A 16,075-nucleotide genomic window follows, 5' to 3' on the forward strand; every position below is an offset into this window, starting at 1 on the left:
CACTCAGCAAAGGTGTATGAAAAAATATTATAATAATCCGTCGCGCAACAGCCCATGAAGGGCCTAGGCATACCTACCGCCTGCCGGTCTCCCTCCCACGCTTTCCTTCGTCACCTCTAAGTGTGGAGATCTGCAACCAGTATTGGAATAGTCAGGGGGTAAGCCCGACGTATCCCCAGCCATTATAGTAGGTCTCCGTGACCGGATTACGTTCACTCACTCGGAGCTCCCCAATTTCCTCACGATATCAAAGCGTTCGAAGATTAATATGGAACAGAGATGTACCTATGAAATGCAAGAAGGTACTATGTGCCAATAATTACATATGGAGCAGACTTGGACAATGACAGAGAGAGACAAAAGAAACATGTAGGCAGTGGAGATGAAATTTTTAAGGAATATATTGGGGAAGACTAGAAGGGATAGAATAAGGAATGAGGAGATCTGACAGACAGTGGGTGTGGTGAAGCTTCAGGACAGGATAGATCAGGCACAGATGAGATGGTTCAGACACATGAAGAGGATGGATGCAGAAAGACTACCAGTAAGAGCTTACAATGCACAAGGAGTGGGAATAAGGCCAAGGGGGAGACCAAGATGTCGGTGGAAAGAGCAGATGAGAGTTAGGAGAAGAGGACAAAATTGGAACACCACGGAAAGAGGGGAGTGGTGAAAGACCAGGAAGAAATTGAGAGGCTTGACTTCTATGCCAACCCAGCCAGAGGCAAGAAACGGCGAAGGATGATGATAATTCTGTTTTGCATGCTGAGGTAATAATTAGAGCCTCGATCTCTATCTGTGTGTGTGAGGTAGATATGTGAAGCAGAAGAAATGCTTATGCAAAAATATATATTTTTTTTTTTTTACGAAAATTGATATCCATAGAGATCAGGAAGATATTTTTAATCACAACTATTCAGAACTTTTTTTGAAATACTAATACAATAAAATGAGGAAATATACTTTTCTAATAGTCCTCCTCCGTGGCCGTGCAGTCTAAGGTGCTGTGCTGGACTCAGACTGCAGGATGGCATGGGTTTGAGTCTGTCTGGGTTCAAGGCCTGTGTATAGGCCTGGTGACCACCCACCATTATGAGGAAATTGGGTAGTAGCATAAGTGAGTGAGTAGTGTAACCCCGTTACCGATTGAAGATCTCCACACCTTTAGGTAGGATTGTGGGAGGGAGACTGGCAGTTGGGAGATAGGGCAAGGCCCTTCCAGAGCTGTTTCGCCACAGATTATTATTATTATTATATTTTTCTAATGGTGTTTATTTCATCATAGACAAAGCAAAAAATCGTGACATAGGAAAACAAAAAATTGTTAGAACAAGTAACTCACATTATTCTTTATTGAATAAAATTATTAAAACCCTCCATTTTTGTATTACAAATTGTTATGATTGCTATAAAAAGTCTAATGTCAAAATATTATTGAACTGACATCATAAGTCAGCTTGAAAAAGTGGTCCGAACACTCATTTTGATAGGCCTAGTATCATTACTAGATACTAGGGGTAGCAACCTAAGTAAACTTGAAAAAAGATAAAGATTGTGATTTTCTAGCTGACCCAAGCGATATTCTAAATAGATGGAAGAACTACTTTAATGACCTTTTAAATGTTCATGTACAAGATAAATCAGAAGTAAATGAAGTGCACACAGCAGAACCTAACTTGACTAAAGTAAAAGATGCTATTAAAAGGCTAAAGAATAACAAAGAACCTGGCATTGATTTCATATCAGCTGAGTTAATTAAATATGGTGGAAATACGTTAATATGTCAAATTCATAAATTAATTTGTTTCATATGGTATAAAGAAGAAATCCCTCAAAAGTGGAAAGAATCCATAATTGTTCCTGTGTTTAAAAAAGGTGATAAAATGAACTGCAATAATTACCGTGGAATTTCTCTACTCTCAACAACATATAAAATATTATCTAACATTCTTTTAACAAGACTAACCCCATATGCTAATGAAATTATAGGTGATTATCAATGTGGATTTAAACGTAACAGATCAACTACAGATCAATTTTTTCACATTAGACAGACACTTGAAAGAAAGTGGGAATATAATCAAAATGTCCATCAGCTATTCATTGATTTCAAAAAAGCATATGACTCGGTCAAAAGAGATAAATTATATAACATATTAGTAGAGTTTGGAATACCTAAGAAGCTTATTAGTATGATAAAAGTATGCACCAGTGAAACAGAAAGTAAAATTTGTGTGGTTATTAATCTGTCTGACAAATTTACAATTCATGATGGGTTAAAACAAGGAGATGCATTATCTCCATTGCTCTTTAATTTTGCATTAGAATATGCTGTTAGGAAGGTAAAATAAACTAACGAAGGACTAAAATTAATGGTGTGACTCAGTTGTTAGCATATGCAGATGATGTAGGTTTATTAGGGGATGATATAAATATAATTAAGAATAATGCTAAAATATTTTTCAAAACTGCTAAAGAGATAGGTTTGGAAGTTAACAAAGAGAAAACTAAATATATGCTTACAGGCGGAAACCAAGTGTTAGGTAATAATCAAAATCTAATTATTGATAACAACTCATTTGAACCAGTTTCCAAATACTTAGGAGTAATATTAACAAGTGAAAATTATATTAAAGAGGAAATAAAAAGTAGGCTTAATTTAGGAAATGCATGTTACTTCTCTCTTCACAAACTTTTGTCTTCTTGTTTAATATCTAAGAAACTAAAAGTTAAAATATATAAAACAGTAATTTTGCCTGTAGTATTATATGGGTGTGAAACTTGGTCCCTTACATTAAAAGAGGAACATAAATTGAGAGTACAGGAAAACCTCGTTAATACGAAGTTCAAGACACCAAAAAATGTCAAATTCGTATTAAACGACTTCGAGTTATCCAAACCTTTCAAGATGGCGCCTGTTTTCAGGTGTAAATAAAGTAGAGTATAAATTACCCCCACAAAGGATGTTTTATACTTGGTGGTAGCTCAGAAAATAAGCTTTATATGTACTATATAATAATATTGTACGCTTTAAAGAAAGTGTAAAAAATGTTACACAAAATGAGAACACGCAGCTTACGTGGACACAAAGATTCCAAGGAGATGGTTAACACCATTTATCCTGCCTAGTTATACAACCGGTTATGCACGGGATGCATGTTGTGGCAAAAAAAGTCTTTAAAAAAACGGTATTTTCTTTTAATTGTGCAAAGTCGTTGCTCTTCCATGAAATTCTTACAATTTTAGTTCATAAGAAACCCCTTTGCACGGAGACCTACGGAAAGGAAAACAATCTCGTTTATTGCAAGAAATGAAACTCGGAAGAATCTTGACAGTAGTCACACTGGGGCGAGCAAGAGACGGGAGATAATCGGACAGAATGAATATTGGATTTTATCTGCCTTCACTAGAACATTGTCCATTACAGGATTAACTGGTAAGAGAAGACTTTCTTGGGAAAGAACACAACCTTTCCCTGGCACAAAACAAAACAGAACAAAAAAATCAGTGCTGTAAATGTGGTTCTGGTTCGGCTGTCTAAAACACATCCTAAAAAATGTCACGTATTCTTTGCTTCAGTTAACTTCATATTTGCCCCCCCCCCCTCCCCCTTTGCAGGGATAAGTTCAAACTCTTCCTCAACTTGCATTGTAATCTACTCTGAAAAAGTAAACACACAACTTGCAATCTTTTTGCACCGAATGTGTATCCTAGGACACATTAAACAGTGACGCACTCGATAATCACTCTCGTTTGTAACCCACTTTAAACTCTATATTTAGTCCGGCTTAGCTCATCAGCATAAAATGAACTAAAAACAAGCTTTACGTACTTTCAGATTAATTGACAATTTATTGTAGGTTTCAGGAGTATTCTGGAGGTCAAACACTCATTGCAGTTATCGGCAAGCGAGAGCTTTCCAGACGCTAGACTAAACACTGGCGCCAGCTGCAGCGTAAACACAATGAGACCCGCTGGAAGTTAGAGCAGCAGGTGGCAGAAGGGAAATCATCCGCATTTTAAAGATAATGCAGTTGTCGAAGCCCGAACTTTTATCAGCAGTGTGAAAAAGAAAAATGATCCTTGCATTGTCTTTTACCATGCAACAGACAATAATACGGGCAATATTTCCTATCCAGACAGCTGCATTCAAACAAGAAAGAGGGACCTGAATTCTGCAATTATCACATTACCATGCACACCAGTGGCGGATAATGAGCTGTTGTAGGAGAAGGAAGGGGGTCACTTTTCTTTTACTTATCATGCGGTTTTTGTTCGTTTTGAAGAAGGTATTCAGAACTGTTTGCTTTTTTTTAGATGCTGAAACAATTAGCAACGGACCCCCCCCCTTCCTGTTTGCTGATAGAAAAAGGGGAGAAGTCACTCAGACACAGTAGCCTACACAGGATTTCATCAAGGGGGGTGTTATTTCGAAAACTTTCTACAAATTCACATTACCATTGTTTTATTATACTTTAATTAATAATAATAATAAATTAATAACTCTCATAATTAATTAATTAGTTTAATTACTACTAATAAAGCTGCTATTTATGAAAGAAATAGAACAAAATTACATTTTATTTGTTTCTTTGTTACAAAATAATTGTCTAGTCAACAGGTATTTGTATATGACAAGTCAGACATTTTAAGTGTGAAGCAAATCCATAAAAAAAGCAAATATATTAAATTTATTGAAATAATCGAAATATGAAACTCATTCGAGCCGCGCTGGTCTAGTCTGACAATTTCGTGGGAGATCCGGGTTCGATTCCCGGAATTGGTTGGAATTTATCCAGCCTTGTCTCCGCACCCATCCTCATAGCAATGGGTACCTGAGAGCAACCCTGGGGGATGAAGGCTTCCGGAGCATGGTGCTGATCACATCTGCAAAATGGTTCGAGATCGAGAATCTTTGGGGCCCACCACACCACTAAGTGTGCCTTCATGGCACGGTGCTATATGCATGGGGGAATTTATATTACCTTTACCTATGGAACTCGCCCAGGATGATCATGAAGCACGAGAATACATGTTGCTAAATTCCACAGAGTCTATGTTTTCGTTGAAAAGTAAGTTCATAGACATTCCAACACATTTATCACTTCTAGGTGATTCACAAAGCACTTCTTCAACATTATTTGAGAGTTCACAAGGGGATGTGAAATCAGTACCGGGAAGAATGTTTGCAATAAGGTCGGCACACTGCGACGAAGCAAGGAATTTTCACAATTCTCGCGAGAGTCACTGCGCGACGTTTTGCAAAAATAATTGCAAAATTGAACTTTGCGGCCGCTTAGATTGTGTTTGGAATGTTGTGTTTTTCTTCATGCTGCATGTGAATAATAATTCAAATTATTATTATTATTATTATTATTACTGTCGCAGATCTTTGACTGTGATAAATTAGCCATTTTTAATTTTTTTCTACAGCATTTTCCATAATATTTCAAAAGCTCAAGTGGGGGTTTAAACCCGGTAACCCCAACCTTGCGTACGCCACTGCTCAGACAACAAAACACTGTTTTGGCAAATTTTATGACCGGCACAGTTGGGAAACTTATGAAGCAGGAAACTGGAGTTGCAACATACGTAAGATCGACGTCAACTTTTGCGGGAAACCTAGATGACAACGCATTAAGTGGGTTGATGATCTTTAGTTGGTCTATGTGGCTTTGATTATCTGTAACAGTTTTCCTTTTTTTATGAAGTTCTACAGGGCACAAAGAACATGCTTTTAATGAAAGTGGTTACCGGAAGTTGTCGGCTACCAGGCCAAAAGTTGCTCGCTCACGGGAAATTGCTGTATCTCGAGCTCAGAGCTAGAAAGATGGGTGAGACTTCCAGGTGCCATGCATCTTGTATTTTGGAACACTCTTGCGATCTTATCTCGCATTTCTCATCTAACACTGGTGAATATTTCCAAGGTGGCGCATTCAGCAGGGAAAGAGCTTGACCTGCCATGCACATTGACAAAGAATGTCAATGTCCAGCGGGCATTTCGGGCTGCTTCCCTCGAGTTGTCAGCAGCTCTTAGGAAAAGGAAACATGTCAAGGTCAAGTTAAAATAACGTCCAAGCTCTCTCCACATTCGATCTTCTCTTGTCGACTTACGCAGGTGTCTACTTCGAATTAAGTGAAACCAGTTTTGCGGAAGGGTCTTGTAAACAACTTCGTATTAAAAATTATCCGTACTGAAATACATTATAAATCCTATCTTATCGGCTGTGGAATGGGAAGAATTTCGGATTAAAGGGTATTTCGTATTAACCAATATCGTATTAACGAGGTTTGCCTGTATTTGAAAATAAGATCCTTAGGAAAATATTTGGACCTAAAAGGGATGAGGAGACAGGTGAGTGGAGAAGGTTACATAATTTAGAACTACATAATTTGTATTCATGTCCAGATATTATTAGAATGATTAAATCAAGAAGACTTAGGTGGGCAGGCTATGTGGCACGAATGGGAGAGGAAAGAGGAGTTTACAGGATTCTTGTTGGGAAACCTGATGGTAAGAGACCTGTAGGAGGCCAAGATGAAGATGGAGGGACAACATTGAGATAGACCTAAAGGAAATTGGTAGGGATGGAAAAGAGTATATAGATCTTGCTCAAGATAGGGACAGATGGAAGGCCTGTGTTGCTGCAGCCACGAACCTTCGGGTTTAAGAAGGCTAGAGAGTTAGAGACTTAGTTAGTTAGCTAGTATCATTACATGTAAAGTATGGTAACTACAGCAAGTCCTTGAACAACCCTCAAACAAATCGCATGTTTCACAACAGATGAAATATTGTGTTTGTATGATAATAAACATACAAGTGAATCATATTTGCTGTAAATAGTTTAGAAATTTATTTTAATTTGTAACTAAGATTTTTTTTTGAAACATCAACTTTCAATATTTCGAAACCTCCATGTTTCGCTCCAGAGACCTTCAATTAATGTGATAAAATAATCCATGCCCAATTTACATCTTAGAAAAGTCTTTCTTTACAATGCATTTGAATTTATACTTTGAATGTCAGTGGGATACATGTGAAACAATTTATTTTTTGGTCTTACTATACATGTGTTATACATCAAAATAAAGGCAATTTCTTTGCCTACACGATAAAAAAGAAACAATTAGAATCTGTGTATTCTTGTGTGTGCTAGAGATGTTCAACAGAGTCCTTGTTTTTCATATAATGAAAAAGTCCGTAGTTTTGGGTTCCAAAACTAGGGGAGCAAGGTGCAAAAACTAGGGGGAGCAAGAGCAATTTACTTTTCTTTGGTACATAATGTATAGCATAGAACGAGGACAAAGTGGCAAAAAGTGGGGGGCAACTGCCCCCTCGCCGCCACTACCCCTTAGTATGAAACACAGGCGATGTGCAAGTAAATACCTCCTCATTACAAGTAAATAAATAAGTGTTCCATTTCTTTCGATATTTCAAGTAAACACATTGGTCAAGTGCATGGGCGCCCATAGGAGTATTCTCGGGGGGGATTCTTTGTAACTCCAAACATTCAAGTGATATTGCCCATACTATGCACGTGCATGGGACACTTGTCATATCCAGGATGCATGGGATTCAATGGGTTAAAGGGTGTTGGGGGTGCAGAGTGAAGGGGAGGGTTAAGGGAGGGATTACAGTTGCTCCTAAATCCTTTGGCCTGAATTGTAGCTATATGAACATCAAGAGTTCATCAAAGTTGATTGTGGAAGCTATCTGATGGCCATTCGATCATTATCAATTTAATGGTTCTGCATGATTTTTCCAATTGAATGGAAAATATGGATCTGAGTTACAAAATTAACTGTTATCTTGAAACATAATCTCTTAAATGTAGTTTACAAGTGTTCCCTAAAAATAGGAATAAATGTTGTAATATTGGAGAGTTTAGCCTATGTCACATTTAATCTGGAACAACACACAAAAAGTTAAACCTAGGCAGCACTAGCAGTTACCACACTATCAACACTAGATTACCGAAAACTGTTTGCTGAACAAAGTTATTTCCGTACCATAGTTCAACTTTTTGATAATGTGTTCATGGTGAATGTAGAAAGTGTCACTCAAATATACCCACGCTTTTCCTACTTTTTCCCTGATGCAGAAGAATAAGTTAAGTTGAACTATTTTCTTGTGCAGAAATAGGAAGCAACTTGAGAAAGCACTTTCATTTTGCTTGTGGATTATTTATCTCTTGTCTTCTAGAAAACCAGCACCCTGGAGCTTTACTATACCAGTTGATTCTTGCATTGCTTTCTATCCATGGAAGTATTAATTCTTACGTTCTGAGTTCCCTGAAAATACTTCTTGTTTTTCAAGAACATAATTGAGAAAGTTCATTCATAGGTTTCAGGCATCAGGATTTTTGTTACGGTTTTCATAAGCTATCTAGGTCAGCTATTTCTGCATCAAAGGACAGCGAAACTGACTGTTAAATGATCATTTATGAACATTTTTTGAATTGACAACATTTGGATGAAAATTATGAATGAATTCAAAACCAGAATGTACTTATTTATTGAAGCACATTTTCCTAAAGTATGCATGTTTTTCCATGAATTTATTTGGGTGGGCAACACCCCTGATGTCATTACTGCAAAGAAATTTCCTACAGGTAAAACAGCCAAGCATCTCCCACACAGGTTAAACAATGGAAGAGAGACCTAGGTTTGAATCCTCGTTGAGCCTAAACATATAACTTCTGATATTGTAACAGAATTTATGGATATAAAAAGAAATCTACTTACTTATCTAGACCTTTGCGTGGCCTGAGGTGAAAATTACTAAACGTTGCACCCAAAATCAGTGGACAACCACTACTTGAAGAGTAGGCTTCTATGTTATTCGTCCTATTGACAGGAGCTGCTGTAGATGTTCTTTCTACACTATTACTCACTACACCATTTGCAGCCTCTGGTTCATCACTTAATTCACTTTCACCTACACTGTCAGTTGAATTCCCTAGTAGAGGGAAAATTTGTTTATGGAGCAGATTTAACTTGTACTGTATACGATGCACAGCCTCGCTTCCCATGCACACGTTATCTTCATTTAGTACCAAATGCTGCGTGCTCATTGAGAATTTGCTCATCCAGTCCTGGTACTTGGGATGGCTAATTATATGAGGTGGAGTGAAATGTATGACTAGATGTGCAAAATCTTCTTCACTACTAGACATTGCTTGATGCTTCTCAAACTTTGGGTTGTTAACCAAAGATTCTATATAGTCTTCAGATGGACATTCGACCACTGAAACGAAAAAAATACACTTTTATGAGTTCTTGAATCCTTAAAATCAAGTAAAGAAAAGATTCCATTTTCATATTACACGTACTACAAAATTCATCACACTTTTATTTCATATTACTTTCATACTAGGACTGTGCCGATATCAGACAATACCTTAACGGCATTTTGTTTTTTCACATTAGCACTTTCAGTTTAATTATCCTGGAAATTATGCAAAACTCGAAGTTCCTTCTCATTTTTCACTAGTTCTCTGTGAGCAACTGGACTTGGTGATTGCATAATATACATTGCAGTATTCTGCTCGAAATTCTTGACTATTTTAAAGCACAACCCTTACTAAATTTATATTCGATTTGGTGCATATTATTCACAATATTAAATATTAAAAATATTTATATTAAGAACACAATAAAAATATCATATAAAAGTTATTTTACTTACGTATTTGTGAGTCTACTCCTTGAGTTAGCTAAGTTCCGGGGAAGCGACTGCCCCCTTCTTCAGGCGTTCTTTAAGCATGCAATACTGCCATGTCGTGTCGTTATATCACACAAGGAAAGGTTGGACGGGTAGGATTGGGGAAAAATTATCAGATAAAACTATATCCCTTTCACCCTGCATTCCCTTAAATCTTGTCATATTCACTATAAATTCACTTAAGATGCATTAAAAACAGTAAAAGTGAGTTAAAATTCCAAAAACTGTACTCCCTTCCGTTTATGTGTAGCTGTGTAGATTTTGAGAAAGTCAAAAGTAAAAATAAAATAAAAAGGTAAATCAAACAAGGGATCGAAACCAGCATAACCTATTTAAAAGATGGGAAAAAAGCCAAAAGAGGGAAGAAATAGGATTTCAGGTAACCCTGGAAGTGATATATGCCGTACAGGAAGTACGTGAATTTGACCCGGAAATAACGTAGTTATAACCGAGGTGAAAACATGCTGTAGGGATATAGCCTGTCTTCCTGCAGAACATCAGCTGATTTTCACACATACAGAAGGGAGTACAGTTTTTGGAATTTTAACTCAATTTTACTGTTTTTAATGCATCTTAAGTGAATTTATAGTGAATATGACAAGCTTTAAGGGAATACAGGGTGAAAGGGATATAGTTTTATCTGATAATTTTTCCCCAATCCTACCCGTCCAACCTTTCCTTGTGTGATATAACGATGCGGCATGGCAGTATTGCATGCTTAAAGAAGGCCTGAAGAAGGGGGCAGTCGCTTCCCCAGAACTTAGCTAACTCAAGGAGTAGACTCACAAATACGTAAGTAAAATAACTTTTATATGATATTTTTATTGTGTTATTAATAGAAATATTTTTTAATACCTTACTAAATTCATGTACATAATTGGATTGATCTGGTTTATTTTACTTCACTTTTCTGCCAATTTTGGCTAATCACAAAAATATGAATAACTGATATGATGAAGGAACACACAAATAACATCCATTGAACCTGAAACCTTGGCATGGTAGTATGCTATGCTACCATGGGCACATAATTGGAGTAGAATACTAAAACACTAATATTAATCAATACTCTGAACACCTTTTAATTATTACAATTTTGAAACATTTCTATTGGTTCAGCCCAACTTTTTACTTTTTAATAATAATGTTAATTACCATGACACCAATGAATACTGTAATTATGTTAAGAAAAAAAAAAGTTATTTAAATCGTTGTTTGAGTTTGGTTTTAAGTCCATTTTATGCACAGAAAGGCTAATTGGGACTGGACATACAGTTTAAAGTGTGATCCGAACAACTATGTTTTCTGCCACTTCTGACTAATTATAATCAACAGGATAAAAGTTGCAGTCATGACCAGGCTAGGATTTGAATTCAGAACCATCAGTGTTGAAATTACGAGTTGATCACAGCCAGCACGGTGAAAGAGACAGTATTAAAAAAATAAATACAACATATTGGCTAATAACATTACCTATAAAAACTGGACCTGGATCATCTGGAGAGCAAACATCACAGGATTTTACAACTGCTCCGTTCTCCAAAGTGACATCTTCTCCAGACTTCAACCGGCCAAGCAAGGGTCCCGCCGGGACTCCCCTCTCTACACACTTCTCCAAGAGCAAAGTACCTGGTCGTCGCTGCAGTCTACATACGTAGCTCATGCTGATCTCTTCAATTGGCTCTATCTTCCTTGAAGTTTTTGGACGTTTATTTCCTACTGGAAGTAAAGCAGTAATCCCTCAATATGTGTTCATCTACATTGAAACAGGGTTCAAAATTGATTTGGAGATGAGCATTTTTGAAGCCACGACTGTACAATATGCTTCTATTTTGTACTAAAAATAATTACAACCAATGCGATGTACAAAAAAGGTGAATTGGTGACATAACAATAGGAAGAAAATAAGAAAACATGACCCTCAAATCCTATTTAAAATTTTCAGCATTTATGAAGTGCCAAGAACACTTTCATAGTTAGGTTACTTTGCCAGGAAAAAATATGAACTGAATGCCGAATCTTTAATCAAAGTGAATTCATCACACATCTCTAGAAATGCAATAATGAAAAGAGAAAAATTGCAATTTGGAATATAAAAAAATATTGACTTAAACCTTAAAGGATGGGCCATGCCACAGATGTCACAGCAGGTATTTCCCTTAAGGACGGCTTGTGACATCGGTGTCACAAGCAGCTCTTTCTCATAGTATGTTACTTTTTTAACATACTGTAACTTGGATAATGATCGAAGATACATGTATTCAGTTCTGCATGAATCTAGAGGTATGTAATTAATATGTTTTGATTGATTTGGTGTTTTAAGTCCACTTTATGCACAGTAAGGCTAATTGGGACTGGACCTACAGTTTAAAGTGGGATCTGAACCATTATGTGCCTCCACCAGGTATCCAACCCGGGACCCCTTCATTACAAGGCAACAACGGTAATTAACATGTAGTAAAGTTTAATTTCATTGTTACTATTTGGGGAGGGGGGTGGGTGGTCTGAAAAATTATGTTTATTTATTTATTTATTTTTTGAGATTTATTTTCATTGGTTTCGAAAACATCGCTTCTTTCTCAATATTTGTGTTTCAAAACACACTTTTGGCAATAGAAGTATGACCTTCCGACATTCCTGGTGCAAAAGCATGGGTAGGGGCAGCAGGAGGGGGAACGGGGAGCCAGCAGGGAAAGAAAGTCAAAAGCCTCCAGCCACCAACAAAGGGTTGGAAAACACCAGACTGCTGTTTGCTGTTTCACAAAATTGCACCATAGGATTACAAAGGAAGTATTGTTGAATGATTTGCCTTGTTTTTGTCGGTCATGCTATTTTTAGCCCCTGGTGTCATGTGTTTACTTAGGTAAGTTGCCATGGAGGGTATGACAAACTAACAAAGCGAGTTGGACGAATTGAAATTATTCGAGTTTGAACTTTCGATGTATGGGGGTCCGATGATTTTCAAATTTCGTGTAAAAAAATAGTTACTTTCCCTTTTTCCTTCTTCTTCTAACTGATTATGATTTTTTTCCACCAGGATTATAGCCCAAAGTATAATGAACAAAATGAGGTATCATTTGTACCTCTAACGTTCTTAGTCCTGGAAATGTAAAATTTCATTTAGAAGCATGCAGAATTTCAAATTTCCCGCTGAAAACACGCTTGGCGTTAATGCAAATACCTGGAAAATCAGCCTCGGCATCTAAGGGTTAATTGACCATTACACTTGAACTGATAAATAAATAAACTGGCTGCGGTGGTTCAGTTGGTAACACATCTGACTACCATGCTCAAGGTCTCGGGTTCGATCCCCCGGCCGGTTCAAATCCGGGAACTTTTCTAACGTTGGAAGCGGCTCTGGTGCAAACCAAGCCTCAAATAACATGGGTACCTGGGGGTTAAAGGTGGTCAGGGGCATGCTGCTGATCACATCACCCCCACTCACGACTGGATCAAGAAAGTGTGGGGCGTTACCCCCACACCCCCTATACGCCTTCATGGCATGGTGCTAAGCACAGGGGAGCACTTTACTTTTACTTTACTGATATAAGGTTATCATCAATACTTTTTTTCTGGCGATAAGCAACGGTATATCATACAGGCACATTTTTAATAGGTGATTGTTTAGGAACATACCACAATGTTTTGAGTAGTTCTTGTGATGAGCACAAGAAGAAACCAACTTGAAGAGTACAGGAACCTTTCTTCCCTGAAACAAACACTGGTTATTATCATCAATTAAGTTGTATTTTCTGTTCGATGAATAATCTATCCAAATCTTTAATATTCTAATTTAGTGCCATTAAAATAAAAATTATTCTTATTATTTTTCATTAATTTCTATGAACATTGTCAATATTAAATAATTTGCGCCAGTAAAATTCTATCTTTGTGAAAGTTCGGTGGAAATAAACAAACTGGATATTATATGTACAACACACAGCACAAGTATTTTGTTCACAATGTAATGCCAATGATGAGACTGTCATTTTACAGTTATTATGGTAAAAAAGTTTATTTTAGTTCTTGACAACTTTTTGCCTGGGACTCCAACTTGACAATAGATATTCACATGAGAAATTTGATGGTTTTAGAATTTATGAGAAATGATTCATGAAGAAGGCAAGAAATATATTATCATCTCCACATCAAATTACCTACCATTATCATCAGAATTGGCTTTTCTCTTCTTCCTCTCATGAGCATAGTAGTCTGTGTCATCCTCTTCTACACTCTTATTTTCTCTGTTTGTGTCTTGGCTTGTACCAAAGATGGGGACATGTTCAACTTTCATCACATTATCCTCAAAGTCTCCATCCAGATGACTACACATATGGACCACCATGTCTTTCAGCACAACAAACCGCTTTGTTGCCGTAAATATCTCATCCTGGAAAAGTAAAACAAGACTGAGCATTAGTGTACAAACTGCTGGAACTGAATAGGTATACGGAGAGGGTTGACTGCATACCTTCAAGGTCCATTAAGGGTGTACAGGACAGGAATTTTTTGGCCAGGATCGGATCGGTACAGAAATTATTTTTTGGGCTTAAGTTCCTATTGTTTTATTGTGATTTCATCATGCTACGAATGCAATTTTAACATGGTTTGATTTTGATTTACTTCTGCTAACACATACTGCAGAGTTTTAGCGATTACGTAAGATTTTGTTCAAGCTTTTGTAGTAAGATTAGGCAGGCCATGATTGGTTCTCTTAGCATTAAAGTAAAGTCCCTAAATGCATTCTACTAAGCTTCCGATTTACATCTATATTAATTCCCACTAGTCTGCAGTACTTAGTCGCTTATCAACGGAAAATACATTGACCATGGAAAGCGCGCATCCTTGGGTAAGGTAATTTGTAAGTTTTTTTTTCAACATAAATAACTTTTTCAAAATCCAAACAGTGCTCATTACTTTAAGGAAGCTTCAAACTTTGTGTGGCCAAATTCTTTCTGTTAGGAGAATTTGACAAAAATATTTATGCAACAGCACATGGTAAGGGAGTGTGTGATGGTGTTGGAGGGACAGTAAAGAGATTGGTAGCCGAAGCTAGTCTCCAGAATACTCTTTCAAACCAAATTATGACACCACTCCAGCTATTTGAGTGGGGAAAGTAGAACATTCCATCAATAACTTTCTTTTATGTGACAAATGACAAACATTTGGAAGAAGAGAGATTTTTACAGACAAGGTATGGTGAAGCTGTAGCTGTAACAGGGACTCGGAGGTTTAATGAATTCATACCAGTAAGCACAGAAAAAGTGGAGACTAAAGTGTTTTTTGCATCTGAAGAAACGTTGGCACATTGTGTTAAAGTTAATGCAGATGTTGAAAATGTACCCTTTGAACACATCACAGGTTTTGTAGTGTGTGCGTATGATGTGTACTTTCGAAAGATGATGTACAACATGAAGTGCAGGTGTCCTTCTTGCATCCTTGTGATTCATCACAGTCATTTAGTTATCCCTGGCGAACCGATGTTCTTAAAATCCCAAGACACGCACTTCTTTGCAAAGTGGACCCTATAACAGCCATAGGTAGAACATACCAGCTCAATCAAGAGATGACAGAAGCATCATACATTTTATCAAAGAAAGACTTTCTGTATCACTAAGCAGTTTCTTGGTATGCATCTGTATTTATAATGTGGTTAGGTATGTAAAATATGTTAACTTAAATAATCGCATGGTCTTGAAAGGAATTCACTTTTCATATGATACTAAAGAGATACCACCTTGAAATTTTGACTGAACCTTCAGTAGATGTGTAAAATTTTTAAAATTTCATTTTTTGGAAATTGTAAATTTTTTTTTTTGGAAAACCTTCCAAAGTTTATTTTCCTCAAAAAAACAAGAATGTTGTATATCAAAAGAAAGCGCTCTTCATAAGTTTTAAAATGAGATCATGCCCAGCCCTGTAGTTGAGACAGGTCTCTTGCAAATTGTATTTAAAGTTTCAGCAGCGAGCGGTTCTTGGGCAATATTGTCAATTTTCAATAACTCAAAAACGCAACATGAAAATTAAAATATTATTACCTGTTCGATCTCCGGTCAACACCTCTCACTCGTTTATTTCTTCATTTTTAACATTCGTACTTACCTATTCTGCTTTGCAAAAGATTGTTTAAGGTGGGGTGGGATTTTGTTTTTTTCACGAAAATAATTTCAATTTTTAACATTAACAGTAATTATTGTTCTTGCTTTTTTGCTTCTGTAACACACAATACGGCGGGCACAGCTGTGGATCATGAGTGGGTATGCAGTGTTTCCAACCTTCTTAACTGAAAAATGCCCCACAAACCATTCCCGCATAGCCCCACAAACCATTCACGGTAAGGTTAGGTTAGGC

The 16,075-nt window shown here is 36.9% G+C and overlaps 1 protein-coding gene across 2 annotated transcripts in view; it reads right to left on the reverse strand.

Annotated features, from left to right (window-relative positions):
• Positions 1-16,075, reverse strand: part of RNaseZ (ribonuclease Z) — a 46,160-nt gene that overhangs the window by 26,832 nt on the left and 3,253 nt on the right. The window contains exons 3-5 of one of the 2 annotated variants that reach the window (XM_083125406.1): positions 13,886-14,114; positions 11,198-11,440; positions 8,746-9,247 (exon numbers count right to left, since the gene is read on the reverse strand). In XM_083125406.1, coding sequence (XP_082981532.1) covers positions 8,746-9,247; positions 11,198-11,440; positions 13,886-14,114 — 974 coding nt within the window. Of the gene's footprint in view, positions 1-8,745; positions 9,248-11,197; positions 11,444-13,885; positions 14,115-16,075 lie in introns of both variants that reach the window. The other variant, XM_083125405.1, reaches the window with a different exon arrangement.

This window comes from Lepisma saccharinum, chromosome 7 (genome assembly GCF_977018435.1).
Source record: "Lepisma saccharinum chromosome 7, izLepSacc3.1, whole genome shotgun sequence".
Classification (NCBI taxonomy): Eukaryota; Metazoa; Arthropoda; class Insecta; order Zygentoma; family Lepismatidae; genus Lepisma; species Lepisma saccharinum.